Consider the following 17,869-nt stretch of genomic DNA (forward strand, 5'->3'; position numbering starts at 1 on the left):
GTGGGGCAGCTGTGATGAGTTTCCTGAAGGAGTATGGCAGAGGTTTTCATGCATCTCTCCTGGTCACAAGAAAAAAGCTATCTCCTGGGCGTAGCAACAGGAGCTCTGGACCCGAAGCTGCAGCTCAGGTGCTGGCTTCTTCTGACTTTGAGTAAATTATTTAACCTCTTTGGGATTCAGTTGTTAAACCTGCAAAGCAGGAATGTCTTTTTTTTTAATGTTTCTATATTGAACATGCCAGTTAATGCATTATCTGTAAAACTGTTTGAATTGTGAATGGTTACAGTGCTGCTGATCAAAAGTACAGTTATGTGTGGAATATCACTGATAGGAACGTGGACCTACTCTGTAGAGTTGCTTGAAAGTCTTGAATATTAGGAATTCTAGCAATGTGCTGTGGTGTCTTTCTGTTTCAGTGGGAAATGATATAAGTGGACAGAATTGTCCCAGCTGAAATTATCATTGTCAACAGTCTGTTGCTTCCTGTGCAAGACAAAGTAGATAATTGTCTTTTCTGATTACTTTGAAAAGAGAAAGAATAGCTAGATGGTTTTGGTAAGGACATGATCGAAAGGGTTAGCCCCACTCAGTGTGCTGAGGGATGAAAAATGCCTGGTGTGATGTAGTCATGCATTCTGAGTTGATTGGGGTTTCTGATTGCAAATAAAGAAACTGCTCTGCCTCTTATTGTGGCTTGTGTCCCTCAGGTGTTCTGAGGCACACAATAGCGTGCCTGGGAGCTGTAGCTAGGCCTGGCTTCTTGTCTAGTTGGTATCAGTGGGCCTGCTTCATTCTCAGCAGGTGGAAATGATGACAAATATGGTGATGAATCAGCCTCTAAATATTGCTTTCTGCATGGAGACTGCTGCTGTGCTGCTGTGGATGAGCAGGCAGCAATTTCCTAATTAAAGAACCAGGCATTGGAATGTCTTTTGCTAAATCACTGTGTCTCTGCTATAAGACCCCTGCCCTTTGTATTCAGAGTTGCTTGGGGAGGCTTCACTTTCCTCTAGGTTGCATATGCAGGTCGAGTGGCTGTAAACATCAAGTAGTTTAATCAAAGCCAGCTGCTACATCTGTACTACAGAGATGATCAGAACTCCCTGTTCTTCCCCAGGGAGTGGGAGGGAGGGCTGCAGTGGGGATGTGTAAACTGTTGATAGATTCCAGTTGCCTGGGATGGGGATTGGACCTCCCTTCCCTCCAAGGAGGGCAGCCTTGGGAGTCCATAGCAGCTGGAGGTCTGCACTGTGTCCCTTCTGCATAGCAAGAGGTAGAGCTGCCTAATGAAAAGAGTTCCCTGCCAGCCTTGGTCCCTTAAAACACATGAGAACCAGTGCTGATGAGGTCTGAGCTGCCTCCAAAAAAAGGAGCCTTTGTCTTCAACTGAGTGGGAGCAGGGGAGAAAAGGGAAGCATGTTTTTATTTGATTCCTCCCCAAGTTCAACTCCTTGATAACTGGCTGTTGTGACGCAGAAAGGAAGCAATGTCCACCTGGACTCAATAGTTGAGTCAGGCTAAGAGTTGGTGCATTTGAGGGGCAGCTTAGAAAGCCCTGAGCATGGGGATTCCTGTCCCAAACCTCAGTCCTGCATGGAGCTGGCTCCATCCCAAAGCAGTGCATGGTCCTCTGTCAGACAAGGTTATCTTTGCATGTCTGTCCCAGAGCTCTCCTCCTCCACCAATTCAGGAGAACTTGTGTTCTCTACAGCTCCTGGAAAGTTCTCATGTGTTTTTTCAAAGGCTGTACACCATGATCTTTCCTCACTTAAGGTCTGGGAGGAAGGGGGAGGCTTTGTCTGCCCCACCCTGTGCTTCTGCAGGCCCTCTTGTCCCAGTTCCCCTGTGCTCTGGCAGCTTTCCAGAGGGAAGGAGGTGGGAGCTGAGTCTGTCTTGTGTGGATGAAAGTGCTGGTGGTAGAGCTGTGAGTGATAGTGGGGGAAGGAGCAGGGTGAGAAGGTGTGTGGTGGGGTGAGGGAGAGGGCTAGGATAGCACCTCTGGAGCTGGGAGGAGTGGGGGCACAGCCTCTCCCTGCCCTGTTTTGCAAGCCAGGATCCAGAGTCTGCGGAACGAAGACATCTGGACCCCATTAGTGAAATACCAGTCTTTCCGCAGTGCTGGCTTGTTTTTCCTCTGCTTCTGAAGAAAGGAACTGAAACTTAAAATGTCTTAAAGGGCCCAGCATTACATGTTAGCAGGGATATATGGCTGTTGATGCTCTGGAGGGGGCTGAAGGAGTGTGCTGGGGAATGGGAGGGGAAGGAAAGAGCAGGCCAGGCGGGGGTGGAAAGTTGGCTCCCCACTATGCCTTGCTGCCAAGAGCATGTGTGTGTGCTCCTGGGCTCTCTGTTTTTCTTCCTGTCTCCTTTCAATGAGTCAAACACTGACCCCATGGAGCGTGGCCCCACAAAAAGCTGGCCTCCCAAGACCTGGAGACCCTCCTTGAGGTACCTGCACCTCCTGAACCCTGTGGGATTATGCCGCAGACCAGCGGTGGGTGGGAGAGGTGGGGAGGAGCCTGCTCTGGCTGCTGGCAATATAGAGCAAGATTTCCTTGCTCAGGGAGGCCACAGTGTCCCCAGGGCTGGAGCAGCAGCACAGCACCACAGCACACTGGCTAGCTGCTCAGCAAGCACCATAGTGGACATGATACAAGAATTTGATTTGAATAGTCCTTCTGCCTTGAATCCCTTATGAAATGCACAGTGCCCACTTCTGTGCAGGGCTTTCCCGCCTGCTGGAAAAGACGGTCTGTGAGCTGGGCTAGAGCTGCTGCTGATGGGGACCTTGTAGGCAAGATGCAATGAGCACTGTGCTCAGTCGTTCCTATTAGTAAAGCTTACTGCCTGCTGGAGGGGACCCTTGCGCACTCTGCTTTGCAAGGGTGACTGTTTCTGCTGGAGTACAGTGCTCATTGCATCTTGTGGCCACTGTGTACCGGAGTGTTTGCACAGCTGGGTAGATGGATATATCTGCTGTTTCCTTTGGGAATTTGTGTGAATGTACAATACAGATGGGACCTTCTGTCCTTACTCAGGTAAATTATGTACTAGAAATTTGGGGCTTGTAAGAACAGGTGACTGCATGAGAAGACTATGGCCTTATTTGCTTGTGTGAAAGTATTCATGTGTTGCATGCAGTGTTAGTGCATTTGATTCCTGTGTGTACAGGAGGGTTGGGTGCTGAGTTTTAGGTACTTTCAGGTGCGTGGGGGGTGCTTCATATTCTTTATGCATCATGTTGATTCCTGCTAATCAGTTGTGCTTGAGCTCTTCTCTGTCTTCATGCCTTCTCTTTTGCTTGAATTACAAAAGTATTCTCTCCTGTCCTGAGGAAGATGTGACCTTATTGACAGTCACTAGATAGCTGCAGCTTCTGTACCTGTCAATGCCTTGTACCCAATTCTAGTTTAAAAATATATACATTGATCAATACTGAGATTATTCCCCCACTGCACACACATGCACTCCCCCCCGTTCCCCACTCCCCCTGCCCCCCCCACCAGTCTGTGTCCTTGAGGCCCAGCTCAGCTGGTAGAAATCCTTTTGTCTTTGTTCTGATGCCCACGAGTCATCAGAAACTTGCTGTGATGGGTCTGGCTGCAGCCAGGTTTTTGCATCCAGCTTGTTTATAGACCATAGGAGTAGGTCTGCTTGGAGGTTGTTCCTCTCCTGCTTTCACACTGCTCTCAGGTGCTTTCTGGAACCTGTTCCTTCTCCTTACATCCTCTGTGGAGGTCTTTCATTCATTCACTCATCTTTTTTCACAAGTGCATGTTTTCTCATGGGTGATATCTTAGTCTTAATCAGTCCTCATTTATGCTTTCACTCACTGTTTCTCTTCTTTCTTTTCCAGACAAACATCAAAACAAACACATCTTCCGGAGCATCCAAACCTCCAACTTTCAATTCTTTGTGGGTTTTTCTTTATATTAATGACAAACATTCTTTACCATGTGAAATCCCCTTTCCAGTCACCTTTCTGTGCTTGATCCTGCCTTCTCAGGTAGCAAAGCACAGTGCAGTTGTAACTCTGCCAGGCCTGTGTGTCTATCTCTGCATTTTATGGCAAAGTTCAGCATGTGAAACACAAGCCATCCTGAACACAGCTACCCCTGGGACAAGTGCATGAAGCTGAAAGAAATAAGAAGGGGATGAGAGAGATGGAGGAGGAAAAAGAGGGTTGTAAGTAGGCTGGTGAACAGGCAGGTAAAAGTGATCATCAAGCATGGCTCCAAAGGGTTATATCCTCCCAGGCTGAGGGATGAGTGAACTTTGCATGCAGCTATCCCTGCAGCCCACCCTCTCCAAGCATGTCCCTCTGCCATGCAGGTGTTGCCGTCCCCGTGCAGCACTGGCAGTGTGTGGTGTATCCCAGCACAGCCTAACCAATGTGCAGACTACTGTACAATCTCGTAGTCCTGAACAGGTAGTCTGAACACTGGGCAGACGGAGTGGAGCCTCTGTGATCTGCTCTCCGGCTATCAGCAGCTCATTAGTCCTTTCCCCTCCCTGCTTTTGGGATGGGATTTTGGGGGCAGAGGTGGGGTGAAAGAAAGTCCAAGTCCTGATTGAAGAAACATCCTTCTCTGGCAGCTGGGAAGAAGAAATGTTGCTCTCTGCATGTTTCCAATTTGGAGCAAGCTTCCAAGCTCCTTCCTCTTCCAGTGCTGGCATCAGGCTGGTACCTGGTTTCCACCTGGCGTATCCTGCACCTTTGTAGAAAGAGGGGGGAAAAAAAAAATCTATTACTGCTGTTTGGGGAGAAAATGCTGTGAAGCTTTGGCTGTCACCCAGGTGCGCAGAACTTGTTTCATTCAACTCCTTTTCTTCCCTGTGGAGCTGTGTGGGAGGATTCCCAGGCCCCATGCACCCTCGTCTCCTTCAGCCCAGTTCTGTCCTTTATACCAGCCCTTTGCCTGGGGTCCGGAGCAAAGCTCAAACAGGACCAGCCTTTGCTTCCAAGTCCTCAAAAAGGTCCTTTGACCCACCTTGGCCAGTTGCCTTTGCAGCTCACCTCCGGCTACTGCAGGAGCAATCCGCATCCCCTCTTTTTCTCCCCCCGCTATGTCTGGCATTGCTGAGCCTCCCTCCCTCCCTCTTCTGATTTTTGCTCCCTCCCTTCTTGCTTCCCTTCTGTCCTTCTGCCTCAATTGACGTGGCAGTGGAAAGCTAACTAGACTCGAGGGAGGAGCTTGCTGGCTGCTGGGAAGGCCGGAGGTTGGCAGGAAGTGAGCCGGCTGACGGATGGGGTTGCGTGGGGGAAAGGAAGGTTCCCTACCCCGCATGGAAACTTGAGGAATGCTATCGCTTTCTGTGGCGCTTGGCTCCTATGTAATGATTCCAGATGTTGGCCCTAGGTTGAGCAGTTTGCTCCCTCTCTCCCTGGTGCTGCAGGGATAAAGAGGGCTTTATGTATGCCACGTGTCTCCCTTCCAGGATCCCCTTCTCTTGTATGCATGCTGGTGGATGGTTAAGATTTGTGGCCAAAAAACGAATGCCCAGAACTCCTGCTTTGGCTCTAACCATGCACTGGGGAAGGGTAACCAACCCTCTCCTTTTCCCAAAGGTGTGCAACGCTGCATGTGTGTTGCGCTTTACCTCATCGAAGCAAGTCAAATGCTTGGGGAGGGTTCATCCCTGTCTTGGCACGGGGCCAGGTCTAGGAAGAAATGCCTGCTTGTCCTTTGCAAAGGCTGGTGGATGTTGTTTTGACCTTAGAGAGGTCATGACAGTGGAGTTTTGGGCACTGTAGCCCCTCTTAAGCTACTCAGTTTCTGCCTGTGCTTTCTCATACACCCTCTGATGGCTTCCTAGGGTTGCCCTTAGCTGCATGTTTCAATCTGCACATTATTTCAGCTTACGTAAATAAAAGTCTTTACTTTTGTGCAGGTGACTTGATTACCATTGCTGTGTTTACTAACCCAACAGTAATGGTTGTTATTAATCACATGAGTCCAGGCCTAGTGTCTACAGAGCTTTTGAACTAAATCAGCTTAAAATCTTAGGGTGTGTTGTTTAAGTTAAACCAAGGCAGCTTTCTGATGTAAACAAGCCATTACAGCTGCTTTGCAGCTTGGAGCAGTGATCGCAGTGTCCAGTAAACCTCTGAGGGTAAAAGTTAAGCAATAGAGGTGGGCTGTGTTTTGGAAAGATGGTCTCGAGATGCATGTATGTTGTAGGATGACTAGGGCTTCCTGGAAGAATCACAGCTCAGAAATTCAGCTCATCTAATGTGCATTTTCTTTGCAAAGACAAGAAGCAGAAAGTGGTTGGTAATGTCTTGTTTGGGGGGGTTGGTTCAACTTAAAATGCTCAGCTAACTTGTTTTCAAATACTCCAGACTATTTTTCAGAGACTTCTTCCTAATAATCTTGTAGTGTGCATGTATTCATGCAGTGTGTTTACTATCAATTATAATGTTAATGTTTTTCCATTTGAGTAGAGTTTTATTACTGGCGTTCCCAAAATGCTGTGCGTGTGTCTAACACAAATGATTGGACTGAAACTAGTCATCTCTGGGGCAGGTTTGTTTACTCGTAGTGCTTTACATCTTACAAGAAGGAAAGAAGATTAAGAGGTTTAAGCAAGATGAATTTCTCCTAACTTCACATGGCCACCAGTTAAAACAATGGCAATGCTCTGTATCCCATATCCACAGACCCTTGCCTCTGTGCAAAAGGAGGTGTTTGTCATAACAGCTACAGGGAAACCTTTAATTAGTTTATTTGTGCTCCAAATGCAAACTGAGACCTAATAATTCTGCCAATTAATTTCTTGTACTGTGAGTGCCAATTTCGAACCTTAGGGGAGCCCACACATGCATCTGTCAGCTTCATCTCACATGTATCCAAGAGCAGGAAAATTTAACTTGCTGTTGAGGCAGTCTAGTTGAATGGAGGAAATGCTTTGAGTCAGGCTGGCTTGCTGCCTGCTGAATTTTGTGAACTTCTTGTAGGTTATTACCTAAGGGTAGCAACAAATAATTCAGATGATAGTGCAAACCATTGTTGTCTCTGGCCAAAACCAATCTCTAGAATTTAGCCACCATAAGGAGGTGTGCAGCCATGATAAGGATGTTGCAATATGAGGCTGCAACTGCAGTATCCCTTTTTTTCCTCCAGCTGTTGTGCTTCACACTCCACAATTGGAATGGCTAATGGATCCTGGTCTCCTTCCTGGCCATGTGTATTTTCTTTCTTTGGTAGATGCAAAGTACAGAGCCATATGTCTGGCTGTATCTGCACTATATTGGGGGCGGGGGAGTAATCCTCTGGCATTTATCCTGCCTGTGCAAGTAACTTGCAGTCATATCTCTATGCAGTTCTCCATGCATGCATGCAAGTGTGACTCCTGCTGGGAGCAGCAGCCCTGATTAGGGGTAGCTTGCCCTGTGCCTACAACATTCCCTAGCCAATGCTGAGCATCCATATTCTGTTTTGTATAGCCAGCCTGAGTGCTTCTGCCACTTCACTACCTCTCCTTGGCCTCATAGCTCTGCAGATTAACTCACAGCCAACATGCACATTTTACATAACATACTCTGCTGCTGAGAGAGAGTTCTGCCTGATTTTTTTTTTTTTTCTTATAGATGAGGGGAGATAGCTTATGAGCAACATAAGCCTCTTGGGATCAGACTGAGGGCTTTGAATATAGTATTTCACAAACTACTTTCCCATTTCGATGTGTGCTGGCTCTTCCTTCTCTTCCCTCCCCTCCAAGTCTCGAAAGCTAGAGAGAGAAGCCCTTTTCCCCTCTTGGCCAGGATGCTATTCAGCCATAGCACATACTGCCAGATTGCTAACATATGGGCAGAGTGCTCAGCCAAAGTTTTGAGAGGCTCAGCCCTTGGCAGCTCTTTCCACGCTTTCCTGTCTCTACATTCAGGAAATGAAGTCAGAGTGTTGATATAAAACAGGCTGGGTTGAAAACTGAGAAGCTGGAAAGACCGAAGTGGGGGAGTGGGAGGGGGGAGGTGTGGGGAGATGGAGAGGTGCAGGGGCTCATTGCAGTGTGCATTGCCCTGCAGCATGTGGGGGTTGGGGGTTTCTTGCCTTGCGCCAGTGTCTTCCATTTGATTGCTCCTGCTAACTCAGAGTCAGAGGACTGATAATTTCATGCTGGCAGACAGATATGTGCGTCTTTCCTCTGGCGCATAGAAGGATCAGCATGCAGAGGTAGTGTTGTCTTGATCACGCGGCAGCATTTATGCAAGAGCTTGGAAGGGGTGAAAGTTGAAACTCTGGCAAAGAGCATCTATTTCCATATCTGGGACATGGGATTCCCTTACCTTTTGACTTTTTTTTCCTGAAGAATGACTCCATTGCTAAATTTCTATGGAATGATGTGGTTCTAATGCAGCATGATTTTTCTGAGACAGCTTTAATGTCAGTTATTTTTTTACTAGCCCGGGGACTCTGTGGGGTGGATTCAGGGAGTTCCAGTTAAGTGAGACTGGTGGGGATGGCCTGTCTTGCTTAGGGACTTAGCAGTTGGTGTACTTCACTTTTAGGTCACTAGTTCAACCTAAACCAGCATAATAATAACCCAAAGTAATAGAAAGCTGGAAGCTGTTTGCGGCTTACAGAACCTGAAGTGGTCTGTATGGCTCTGAGACTAGTACCTGGCTGACAGGTGTCCCATCACAAAAATGCTTGCCCACCTCTAATCTAGATTGATCAACAATACTAAAAAATCCAGGGAAATTTGCTTGAAAGAGCAATCCTGCTTTCATAGCCTGGCATCTTTGAGAGAGAATGGAGAATTTGGCAGCTACCCAAGTGATCTGTTTTCTAGGTGCTGGCTTCTGGGATATTCTTGTTGCATAAGTTTTGTAATGGACTGGTATAGTTTGATCTTTGGGGTACATCTGAACCATGTCCTGTCTGGTATCCTTAGCAAACTCAAGTCAATTTAACTGAAACTTAAGAGGATGTTAGGCTGGACTTGCCATCCTCTGGGTGTTTGAGCTCAGCAGCTTTGTCATCCTTATCTGCTGCTCTGCCCTGCCCCTCCTTTCTAGCTAGCTCTTCAGGATCTCTGCTCACTGACTATCTTTGTTTTCCATTCTTGTTTCCCCTGAGAGCAATCATGTTGTTTCTAGCCAAGAAAGGTCTACAAACACACGACATGCTCACAAGGGGACAGTCACACATGCATGCTTGCACACAAAAGTATGCTCTGTTTCTATTTCAGTCTTGGATAGCTGCAATTCTGCCTTTTGGAGACCAGTGTGATGGCTCCCTCTCTTGTTATGTTGAGGTATAATACCCAGCTGGAACAGGATGTTCCAAATGGGGACCTTAAACCAAACTTACTTCTGTTAATCTGCTGTAGATCCAGACTTGAAGCTAAGCAGGGAGAATGATTTCTGACTTTCTGAACGTAAATGTAAAAATTAAGATCAAGTTTGTTAAAAAATGATACCTAGGGTCAAAAATGTTGAGGATGGTTTTTGTATGTCTTGTTCTGTGTTTAGCTGGAGGTGTCTCATGAGAACCAGACTGGAGGGTTGTGGGTGCAGTTCCTCTGAAAAACGGGTCCCTTAAAGCTCTCTGAATCTGGTTGCTGGAATTTCAGACTCTGGTTTTTAACATTCACCAGGTAGTAAACTGCCTATATTACTTGAGCTTCTAATCATTTGGAGTGTGAGATTTTCATTAATGAGCATAGTTACTTGATTTTTTTCCAATACAGGAGGCCTTCAGGTAATGTTACAGTAACCTGTATTATTGTAGCCAGACCTGCTCTTTGGTCTTCTGATGCATATTTGTTATTACTTGCTTAATACTTTCAAAGGGTTCACAGTAACCAATAGAGTGTAGGACAGTGATAGGATGAAGTGAGGAAGTCAGCTTTTCTGAAGAGGTGAATTTAAGCTGATATAGTCCATAACTTCTGTGTCAAGCCACCTTCTCTCTCTATCACATGCCTGGCTTTTCTTGAACCTGGATATAGGCTTGTAGTGATTAAAAGTAAAACACTGAGGTGGTGACAGTGAGGCTGTGAGGGCTGCTGTGCCTCTCTCTGACCAGCAGCAGTGTTTCACTCCATTAATGCTGGCCTGAGAACAGAGGTATGAGGAGCCTTTCCCAGGCAGACCTGCTCTGGGTGTCAAGTGGCTGGTGAGGGTCTCAGTGCTGACTGATCCCTTGCTGGCAAGAGTGAAGACCTTGATGTCGATCACAACCTGGGGAATGGGGATGGTGCCATGCTGCTGCCTGCTCCTGGAGGAGTTAATGGGGCAGGGTTGTTGGGCTACACGACAAAAGCAGTCAGCAAGAACAAACTCCTCTTTCTAGAAGTCCCCTTTTCTCACAGACTTAAGGGACCAGAGGACCTGTGTTGAGAATGCCTCTCTCGTGACGTAGGGACTGTATTGCTGACTGACTTCCACGCTGGCAGAGTAGAGGCTTCTTTGGAGCAGTGAGTGACTTGTTACTGATCCCCTTTTCAGGAGAAGGAGAAGAAGTATATGTTACCAGTGGATAACCTGAAACTGCGAGATGTTGAGAAGGGGTTCATGTCCAGCAAGCACATCTTTGCTCTCTTCAACACTGAACAGAGGTATGCTCACATCTCAACATGCCAAGCTGTTGAAGCTAGGGACAAGCTTTATGTAATATTAGATAGGAGGGAGTAGAGATGAGTGTGTTAGTTTAGCTGTCCAGGAAAGGTGCACATATCCTTTAAGGGTAGTAATTTTTGGAGGAGACGGGGGACTTTTTAGAAGTCTGGCTTCATTCTTTCTGATCTTCCAGACGTGTACCATTTTCTTTCTTCACCAGTGCATGGTCTACAGTGTGACCTTAGTCTTCAGCTATTTGGTGTGGTTACCTTGGCCTGGCTGTGGCTGGAATATATACTTACAATCGGTGTTCTTAGTGAGTGAATAGGGAAAGCTATAGGAGATTGCTGGATTTCTCCAGCCAACCTGGGTCCCCTGTGAGCAGAACTGAAAAGGGAATCTCTTTCAGGCCCTGTTGAAATTAGGGCTTTTAGGGCAGGGCTAGAGGCTTGGGGAGAGCGGGACACAACTGATTTGGGGGCAGACTTGCTCATGAGAAATTAATTTCTTTTCCCTCAGCAGGGATGTCATGAGGGTACTAGCAAGGGACTAAGTGTATCTGCCTCAAAATGATAGGAAGATTCCCTGCTCATTGTCATCTTTGTCAAATATGGGCAAATGTCTGTTTTGCAATAGGGAAGAATAAAATGTTTGTCTTCCTCTCAGGAATGTTTACAAGGACTACCGGCAGCTGGAGCTGGCCTGTGAGACCCAGGAGGAGGTGGATAGCTGGAAGGCTTCCTTCCTTCGTGCAGGAGTCTACCCAGAGCGTGTTGGGGTAAGTTACAGCCATAATAATGGGATGAGAAGGAACACAGCATGTATCTTAAGAAGGATAGCTGTATCCTGTTACATTAAAAATAAGTCTGTGAAGGTTTTGTCTCTTTCCTGAGCTGAGGATATTTTGGAACAAAAATTTAAGTTTTCAGTATGTCCTGGTGCTTCCTTTAAGGAAGCTTGGGATTAAGTAACTGGTAGCTTCAAAGGGGAGATAAAGTAGGCAAAGACTGCCTTGAATAAACTCTTCTAGTGCTCTTGTTTTGTGGGCATTAAATTCCCAATATAAGGAGGACATTTAACTACTTGACTGCTAAGTGGTATGTGTCTGCTGAGCAAAGGCACCGTTCCTTTTTAGTAACACTTACTGTACAGCCTTGTTAGGAGCTTCTTGGCTTAGTAGTTGTTCTCCCATTCCTTCCCCCACCCAATTAGGAAGGGATGTTCTTTGAATTTTATTTCTTTTTTGCTTGGTAGACACCTTAATATGCTACTTTAGCAAGACCTCTTATCTCTTCCGTTAGCCTTGTCCCACAACACTTGCTGTCAGCATTATGCTCTGCTTTAAAATTATGTTCTAGAGAATTGTGGAATATGTTCCTGCTCAAAGCCTTCCTGTTCCTCTGTGAGAGGAAGCTGCTATAAATAGTTTTCCCATTAGAAAAGTGATAATTGCTTATCTGTTTGTATTTGTTGCTTCTAATAGACTTGCATTCATCTTTCCTGTTACACTTGAAGATTGTGGTTTTTGCCTTAAAGCATTTCCTGACAAACTGATGTGATACTAAAAAAAAAAAAAGAAAGATTAGGGACTGGACCTTAACAGTGACATGTCTTCAAATTGGCTTTGGACCAGACTGGACCTCTTAAACACGTACTCATGAAGGACACGTGCCACCTATTGGTGTGCAAATGGAGCGGTTTGACATAGGAACACTGATTGCTAGGTTGACTGTCTCAAAACCCTGTGTAATGAATAACAAGTAGCCATTGTAGGTAAGTAAATTTCCCTTTGTTGTGAACAATACCATTTCCTTTGCAGAGCATCCCATTTTGATTTTCAGTTTAGCTAAACAGTTCACTTGTTCTTCTTCCAGGGTAATCTAGGTATTTATGTATTTTTAGCGTGATTGGTCTTTTGCTTGTTCAGTGCTATTATGGGATCTTCTCCAAATTCTGAGACCAACTAAAAGTTGTCTTTTATTTTTTTGTCCCTTTTTGTTTTAATTTTTTCCACATATGCTCAAACTGGCCTGCCAGGACAAGGACAAAGTAAGTCTGACCCTCTCTGCCTGTTTTGCTGCCTGGGGCTCTCACCAGATAGTTCTTTTGTTTTTTCCTTTTGTCACAGTTTCCTGAGAGGCATTTGTTTCTTCTCCCTCTTTGTACCTTCTGTTGGATTGCTGCTGTTTGTTTCTGTTCTTGGTTTGAGTTTTCCTTTTTTCTTTTTATTTCTCCCTTTTTGTATGACTTCTGAATCTTGGTGCAAACTTATTTTTTGGTTTTTTGACCCTCTTTTTTTTTTTTAAGTTGTCCTGTTTGATGTCCACTTCCTTAAAAGCTCAAATGAACAAAAGAATTTGCCCTTTCTCATATATTTTGTTCCCCAAAACAAAAGACAAGCAATTTCCTACACTGCTGCAAATCCTTCAGACTGGGGTGGTTTAAAAGAAAGATTTTTCTGTATAAAATCAAGGGTTTTTTTTAAAATAAGCATTGAGAAAGGCAGCAGTCTTTCATGCTTTGCTGCTTTGAAATTGATCCCAAATGGGTGAGCCTTGGTGATTGCTTGCTGTCAAACAGCACAGTCCAGGTTTTACCTTACAGAAGGCTAAGCAATGCATTTCAGGCAGCCAGGAAGAGATTCATCTGCTTGGTGTGAAAGAAAAGATAATTATGACTTATGATGCAGGATTTGCAGTTAAAGTGATCAGGAAGGTTTTCTAGGTTATTCCATCTACTTGTGGTCTGAGCAGTTATTTCACCTCTCTGTATCTGTTTTCTCATTTCTGTAATGAGGATAAAGATGCAGTGTGTGAGAGAGCCTGTAAGGCTTAATTTATGGTGAGTGATTCTCAGGTCTAAACTGAATCTGGGTGTGGAAGACCCAGCTCGGATGAAGAACCTTTCGGGAAGCTATAAACATTAAAAGTAAAAATTACAGCTTTGAGTATTCACTAGAGCCATAACCTGTGAACCTTGGTCAGGAGTCCCTGTTGCCTTTCACCTTTGTGTAATAACTTTCTACTAAGAGAGCAGCTTTATTCTTAAAGCTCCTCAGATCTGAGCTGGAGAAGTCTATACAAACTGAGCTGTGCATGAACAATCACAGCTCAAAAATGTAAGTTTAAGTTTTATTTATTGCATGCATTTCCTGTGTGTTCCCTTATTTTCTTCTCTTGGCACTCTCATGAAAAACTAATTTTGTTACATGTGAAGAACCAGCCTGTTTCTCCTTTTCTCTGCAGGCCAGTGAAGCGGAGGAGAATGGATCAGACAGTTTCATGCACTCCATGGACCCTCAGCTGGAGAGACAAGTGGAAACGATCCGGAACCTGGTGGATTCCTACATGGCAATTGTCAACAAAACCATCAGAGACCTCATGCCGAAGACAATCATGCACCTCATGATAAACAATGTACTTATCACACTGTGGTCAATGGAGGTGGGGAGACACAGAGAAGGAGAAAAAGGGAGGGAGAGAAAGAATGAAGAAAAACCGAAGGCAGCTTGGAAGGAGGGAGAGTTGGGGACAGAATGGAGTGTTTTGGGGAAGACAGTGGAAATTAATTCTCTCTTTGTGCTCATTTACAGACCAAGGACTTTATCCATTCGGAGTTGCTGGCAAACCTATACTCCTGTGGTGACCAGAATACGCTGATGGAGGAATCGGCAGAGCAGGCCCAGCGACGTGACGAAATGCTGCGCATGTACCATGCCCTGAAAGAGGCCCTCAACATCATCGGGGACATCAACACCAGCACTATCAGCACCCCTATGCCCCCACCGGTGGACGACTCTTGGCTGCAGGTGCAGAGCGTACCATCTGGACGCAGGTACCAGAGGCTCAGGGGGAGAGCCCCACAGACCTGCCTGATGCCTCTTCAGTGGGTAGCTGGGGCCTCCTACTGGGACAGGGAGTCCTCCTCTTCCCCTCTTCTCCCTGTGGATGAAGAGTTCTGGGTATTTGTGTTGGGAGGCTCCTAGGCTTTGAAGGCTATGTAGGGCTGCTGCGTCTTTAGAGAGGATGTGGAGGCTTCTAAACCCTTAGGTTAGATGGGGCCTGAAGTAGCTTTGAAGGCAACCTGAAGCCTGGCGTGGCCCTTGAAAGCCAAAGGGTGGTGTGTAAAGTGATGTGAAACTAAAGAAGGAACACTGACGGCAGCACGTGGGGACCTGGTGGTGACACAGGGATCCCAGGCCTGTTGTTGCAGTTGAATTTCTCTGTTTGTTTACCAGGTCTCCTACGTCCAGCCCCACGCCACAGAGGAGAGCTCCCGCTGTTCCACCTGCCAGACCTGGGTCTCGAGGCCCAGCTCCTGGACCACCTCCTGCTGGTGGGTCCACGCTGGGTGGTGCCCCCCCTGTGCCCTCCAGGCCAGGTGCCTCTCCTGATCCCTTTGGGCCCCCACCTCAGGTTCCTTCTCGGCCTAATCGTGCTCCTCCTGGTGTTCCCAGGTAAGTGCTGAAATGCTGCCCCACACAGGTGAGAGATGGCCAACTTTTGGGTAGCAGCCCTGACAGTACTTAGCCTGCCTGGGCCATAGAAGGAGAATGGAGTGCATGGTGTGGGTACAGTCTTTGGCTATTTGAGTTGGGTCCATAGGCAGGAGCATCGTTGTCTACTGAGATTTCATTGTGCAGATGAGGCAATGTCAAAGCAGCTCTCAAGAACAGAGGGGCAGCCTCTTCTGTATCCAAAGCTTGGGGGAAGAGGACTGTGAACCCGAGGGCTTTATTAAAGCAATCATACCAATGCCTCTGCTCACAAGTAGGAGGTGGTTGCCAGAAAAATCACAGGACTGGAGTGACAGTACACCTTTCAAGGCAGTTCCCCCCTCTGCATAGGGCTCCCCAAAGTCTGAAGTTGCCCCTTTTCTCCTGGCCCAGAGTTCTTCAAGGTGAGTTGGAGAGACCTTTATCTAGGCTGTTCAGATGCTTTTCAGCTAGGAGAATATTGCAGTATCATTGGCAGGGAAATGGATTTTTTTTTAGGCATTTTTGTTGCTTCTGTAATCAATTGAACATTTTCCAGTCTCAGAGGTTCAAATCACACAGCTTGCTTTTTCCATTAGGAAACTCAATTCCTTTCCTGTTCAGTCACTTCAAACACACTTCAACATAGTAGTAAGGGATTATCCCCTGTGCAGCTAAGCATGTGTTCCTGAACAGGACTTAGGAGGCAGTCTGGAACCAGGAATGCTTTTATGTTGGGTACTTGGTCCCCTGTGAGGAAGAGAAGGTAATTGCAGAGTAAAGAATGAACATAATCAGGAAATCCCCAATGACATGCCACAGGGAACACTTCCCTCATGGAAAATACTTCCCCTCTAGTGGATGCTGGTGGCGCATGTCTGAAGCTTCACGATTTTTTGTGAAAAAACCGAGATGGTCAATGGGTGGTGATAGTATACAGCAGAAGCAGTTCAGTCTTCCTCCTGTGATAGTGCCCCAGCTTATGCTTGGTGCTGCCTGTTTGGAAGGGAAGTGTTCTCCGCCAGGCTGTATCCAGCCCAGAGGTGGATGGGTCCAAAGAGATTATAGACCAGTTTGACTCTGGTGTGTGCAAATGGTTTTACTTTCTTGGTGCCTCTGCCCCAGTCCTCCCTATGCACCTTGATGCAGCTCCCACAGTAACTTGTCCACACGTGCCTCAGTGTTGCCCCAGGGACTGCAGTCCTGCTGGTGGCACCTGTGGATGTCAGCATGCTTCTACTGTGTATTTTGGCTCTTGCTTCTTGTGACCCTGCTTTTCCATATACTGTTACTTCGTGGTTTTGTTTTCAGTATACTTATGCTTCTTTCTGTCTCCATCTTTCTCCTTTCACTCAGTTTCATTTCTTCACTCATGAAAAATATTCTATATACCTGATCATCATGATAGGATTCCCCAAGTGGGCTGAAATGAATTGACCTTTTTGAAGAAATCTGTCATAGCTTATCTTAATGGCTTTTCTGCCTTTTGCATGAGGTAGAAGGGTTAAGTGTGGAAGGTAGGGAACAGCACTGGAGCAGAGGAAGAAGGTGTTTCATACTTAACTGAGCAATCCCTTGCTTTAGAAGGAGAGATGGTAGGTTGGATTGCATGCTACTGACTGCCCTGATCTGGAGTTGAGAATGTAATTCCAGAAGCTGTGAAGTGATGCTCATTTTCTGATCCCCCTCTCTGATTCTTCCAGTTGTTCATAGACTCCTCCGGATCCTGATACCAGCTTGTCATTTGAGTTCACTGATGAATGGAGAATTTCCAATGACAAGGGACTCTTTCTCTTCCTCTCCTGTATATAGAATAAGAATGTTCCCTGCTAGCACTTGGACTCGGGTCCTTCTGCCATGGGTGAACAAATGCCATCTCCATTGTTGCTTTTTTTAATACCCATCTTTTTCCCTTGCTAACCGGACTACACTAGAGAGTGTGTGTGTGTGTGTAACAAAGCTCTTGTATATGGTATGAGTGGGCTTTGCTGTTGGAGTTGGTGTTGTGTAGTGAACTGGAAGTGCATGGTGGTGGCTGGATGTACTTTGCTTGTGTTTGCACACTGATGCCCATGTAGAAGTCTGGCAGTTTTTGTGCCTCCAGTTTGTGTGAGCATCTGATTTTATGAATGATGAACTTAGACAAGTGTTGCTCTACTTCTTTCTCATCACCATAATTGTATAGACACATGCTTTCACATAGAAACACCACATCATCCATTTTCTTGGACAGAAAAGTTTTCCTGCATATAATTAAGGACACTTAAAACAAGACTTGTCATCCTGCCTCTGTACTTAGGTGAAAGTTGCAAACAATATGAGGTCCTGTCTGTGTGTGGTGAAGGACTGCATTTGGACTATATGCCTATTGGAGCTATGCAGGAGGATTTGTTCTGGGAAAGAAAACTATGAAGATACTCCTCTAGGTATTTAGGCTCTTCAGTTTAAAATAGTTTGATAGAAACTGTAGGTGAAAACTTAGGCAAGCTTGAAGGAGAAATAAGAAAGTTTAAGTGGAGAATGACTTAACCATTGGAAAAATCTGTTGAAGGCATTAATGGGTTCTCCATTCCTTGGTACATCTAAGGAAAAAGATGCAAGTGATCAGCATCACTGTAAGCATAACTTCACACAGCTTTATGACTTGAATTATTCAGGAGGTTGGAGTAGCTGATCTCATGATTTGTGACCTTCAAAGTATAAGCCTTCACCTGCTTCTTCCCTTTTTGGGTAGTGCTCAGGACTGCATATTACCTCGCTCTTTCCTGAGCTGTTTGCTTCAACTCTAGCATTTAATATGGTCAGTAGGTAGGAATCCTCAGTGACAG

At 45.9% G+C, this 17,869-nt stretch overlaps 1 protein-coding gene across 19 annotated transcripts in view; it reads left to right on the forward strand.

Moving 5' to 3' along the window:
• DNM1 (dynamin 1) overlaps positions 1-17,869 on the forward strand; it is a 70,257-nt gene that overhangs the window by 45,745 nt on the left and 6,643 nt on the right. For 12 of the 19 annotated variants that reach the window (XM_052814348.1, XM_052814346.1, XM_052814349.1 and 9 more), the window contains 6 exons: positions 10,457-10,566; positions 11,234-11,345; positions 12,605-12,616; positions 13,813-13,983; positions 14,160-14,401; positions 14,805-15,023. In XM_052814348.1, the coding sequence (XP_052670308.1) occupies positions 10,457-10,566; positions 11,234-11,345; positions 12,605-12,616; positions 13,813-13,983; positions 14,160-14,401; positions 14,805-15,023 (866 nt within the window). The remainder of the gene's footprint in view (positions 1-10,456; positions 10,567-11,233; positions 11,346-12,604; positions 12,617-13,812; positions 13,984-14,159; positions 14,402-14,804; positions 15,024-17,869) is intronic. The other 7 variants (XR_008239264.1, XR_008239265.1, XR_008239266.1 and 4 more) reach the window with 2 other exon arrangements.

This window comes from Harpia harpyja, chromosome 19, assembly GCF_026419915.1.
Source record: "Harpia harpyja isolate bHarHar1 chromosome 19, bHarHar1 primary haplotype, whole genome shotgun sequence".
Classification (NCBI taxonomy): domain Eukaryota; kingdom Metazoa; phylum Chordata; class Aves; order Accipitriformes; family Accipitridae; genus Harpia; species Harpia harpyja.